The following is a 3,341-nucleotide window of genomic DNA, read 5'->3' as shown; positions in this document are numbered from 1 at the left end:
GGTGATGGAATGCTCGTTGCAAATGAATTCATACGACTATGGCATCGAAAAGTGCCCATTTGGCATGGAAAGACAAGTCAGAAATTTGGAGGTCGACAAATTTGTTGTTTTTGATATGCGTTGCGAAAACAACTCAAAACAACAAAACAGCGAAAAAGATGAAAAAATGGAGACACAAGATATCCATTTCAATTTGAACAAAGAAGAATCGACCATAAATATCAACAGGTCTGAAGACTCAACACGACCAAGGCTTGATTTGGAACACAACAAGTCACAAATATAACACAAAATGAATTTATCTTTTATTTGTTAATTTGTGTTATTTGTAAGTTGTATTGACTCATCAACTTGAATAAGAAGAATAACAACAAATCAATTCGTTTGACGTCTTACTGTCTCAATATCTGTCATAATAACAGTTGTAGTACGCAGACTGAAATACTAAATAACACGACATGAAGGCAACAAACCCATACAATAACAACGCAGAAAGTGCTCGATACCCCCATATCTTGATACTCTGATTTGATGAAAAGATGAAAAACAGCTGCACCATCCATATGACTGGAAAGACCCACCCAATCAAATACAACACTTTTGTAACTATGTGTGTGTCTTCTTGAGAACTGTTCTGTGTCACCAATGGTATTGTTTGTACTTGCTGCACTACTTGATAATGTGCATTTTGTGGTGGAATCGGGTACGAGTTTTGTGGAATGTAGTTTTGCGATTGTGTTTGGGTGTCAATGGGCACTTCTGTGTATTCCATTTTCGTATAAATTATTTAGATCCATAATTCTATTTATTGCACCAATATCGAAATTGATTCTTCTTTCAAAATTATTTCATATTCAAAATTCATGTTTTTATATAAACTGTTTTTAAAAACTCTGTACTGGGATGACCCGATTTTTTAGACAAATAATTTCTAAATATTTTTTCCTTTGCTTAACCCTCATTTTTTGTTATAAATATTTACTCGTAAAAACAAAATAACAAACATGACTTTTTTATTTTTTACTTGACAAATAAATCTTGCACCAATAATTTAATTGAAAAATACAAAAAACAAACTTCGGATTAAAATTTTGATTACCATAACACAAATTTGCCAAAAAATGAAAACACGACTATATAATTCGATGTCAGTTTTTAAATAATTACCAAGTCGTGTTTTAGATAAAAATGAAAAGTATAAACGAGTAAAACCAGCATTTAAAAAACTTTTAAGACTTTACAATTGAAAGTTTTTTTATTTTTGAACTGTTTATTTTATTTTAGACTCTTTTTATTAATAACCTTGATTGTTTAAATGTTTGTTTTATGTTGAAATAAACAAAAACTTATTATTAGTTAAAATGTTTCATTATTTGATGTAATGGTGTCCTTCATCATATCGTTTGTTTATTGTTATATTATTGTTTATCTTGTGTTTGTTAGAAATATGTTGTTTTACTTACGTTCAGTTACAAAATGGATCACTGACCAAATAACTAACCTAGAAAATCGGGGAAGATTTACCCAAATATTTGGGTAATTTCCCGATTTTTTTGTTCAATAATTGAAACTGTATTGATTTTTAAGGATTTAAAACTGTGTACTGTTGTTGGTTCAACAAACAGGAAAATAAAAAATAAAACAAATAAAAAACAGTAAATAATGGGAAATTAAGACAAAGGGTTTATATAAATTTAGGAAACGGTACAGAGTTTATAAATACAGTTTATATTGTGTAAATATTTGTCAAATGGACAACGTTTAAGACAAACTTTATCATTTGTTAATAATAACTTTATTAATAATTAATTAACTATAAAACACTTTGCATTTATGTATTTCAGTTAATTTATATTATTAGATATAATTCATATTTTTTGATATTTTTTTATAATTAATTCATATATTTATTATAATTGAATGAGCGAAATAATTTAATTACACAACTTTAAAAACACTTTCACATACCAAAGTACCAAAGCTCCAGAATCAAACGTTCTTTCAATCCATTTGGAATATGAAGAACTCTCTGAAAATGAGTTCTTCCGGGTGAAACTTGGGTACTGCGTTATATACCAATACCAAAAGTGTCGGGAAATGGTCTTATTCTCCAAACAAGTTTTGTTAGTCGATGGGGAGAATAATAAAGTGTTGACTGTTATTTCGAATAGCCCTGAGTAAGTCTCTCGTTCTATTAAAGTCATACTTTAAATTTATCCGATGACTCGAGAAGCATTGGGTCGATCCATTGGTTCTATTGGATTGAATCGGAATACAAGTTGGGTATTGTATTCCAATTCCCGACTTGTCCAATCCTTAAGTGATAATAAGGGAGGGGTTGACCTCGAATTTGTCCGACGCGCATCGTATGAAGTGAAGCTTTTTGTTATAGTCTCAGAAGAGGTAAAGTGGCAACACAACTTCAGCAGTTGGTCCATTTTTTAGTGTCTGTTCGTGTTAAGAGCGCAAGAATCACTGTGAATTCATAGTGATTGTGGTTGAAAGTCGAGTCATCTGGGTATGGTTTCGATTTTGTATTGCGTCACATTCTTCAGACGATCTATTAACACCTCAAAAGTATATCTCTTTAACGCAATGAAGTAGAACAAACACCCCAAATTGAAGATATCAACTTTGGAAATGAGACGCTCCCCTCGAATGGCTTCGGGGGCTTGCCACCCAGCACTCCCGCCATGGGAACACATGAACGACGCATCTCCAACCTTCTTAGCCAACCCCAAATCAGTGATTTGAACATCTATCAATATATGAATACGAGTCAACTTGGCATCATTTGGTTTTAATCCAATAACACGTATTCTATTGATTAAACTCGTCCTTGACTTTACGAAGTTGCTAAGAACGACTACAAACTTGATCTTTATGACGAAGTAAAAAAACTTTAACGAATTCAATGTTTTCGTTGAATTGAAGAAGATAAATAGCGTCTCTCTTTTAATGTTGTTTCTAAAAATACATTTCTGGTTGTAAATATTGAGTATTTGGTGCAAAATACTGGCAAGGATTTAAGGGATCATATTTGACAGATGGGTCACAGTGGAAATATTGCAAACATCGATTGTAATTGCAACAACAGTGGCAAGGTGGTGGTGCATGAAAAACGGCGTTTTCGACATCTTGTTGAGTTTCAGCTATTATATTCGGTTAATTTCGACTTTCACTCATCATAGCGACTTCAACACTTTTGTGGTGTTCCAATTCTTTATCTTCTGTTCCATTTTTTTCGTGTCGATCTTCTATCTCCTTGTTGTCTTGAATAACAAGCAAACTTTTGACTTCCTTGTCTGCAGGCTGTTTAGTGTGTTTGTAAAATTCTTGTA

At 32.1% G+C, this 3,341-nt stretch overlaps 2 protein-coding genes across 2 annotated transcripts; both read right to left on the bottom strand.

Annotated features, from left to right (window-relative positions):
* Positions 1-400: 400 nt before the first annotated feature.
* EIN_447400 (hypothetical protein) lies at positions 401-772 on the bottom strand (the record flags this gene model as incomplete). Its single annotated transcript, XM_004255802.1, has 1 exon — positions 401-772. The coding sequence occupies one exon, from the start codon at positions 770-772 to the stop codon at positions 401-403; it is 372 nt and encodes a 123-aa protein (XP_004255850.1).
* A 1,738-nt stretch (positions 773-2,510) lies between these two features.
* EIN_447390 (hypothetical protein) lies at positions 2,511-3,137 on the bottom strand (the record flags this gene model as incomplete). The annotated part of the gene is made up of 3 exons (XM_004255801.1): positions 2,511-2,820; positions 2,875-2,981; positions 3,075-3,137. 3 exons carry the CDS (start codon positions 3,135-3,137, stop codon positions 2,511-2,513), a joined length of 480 nt encoding a protein of 159 aa, XP_004255849.1.
* Between the last annotated feature and the right edge of the window lie 204 nt (positions 3,138-3,341).

This window comes from Entamoeba invadens (assembly GCF_000330505.1).
Source record: "Entamoeba invadens IP1 unplaced genomic scaffold scaff_1105074725891, whole genome shotgun sequence".
Taxonomy (NCBI): domain Eukaryota; phylum Evosea; order Mastigamoebida; family Endamoebidae; genus Entamoeba; species Entamoeba invadens.
Note: the sequence above shows the minus strand (reverse complement) of the source record. Positions and strands in the feature narration are given on the sequence as shown.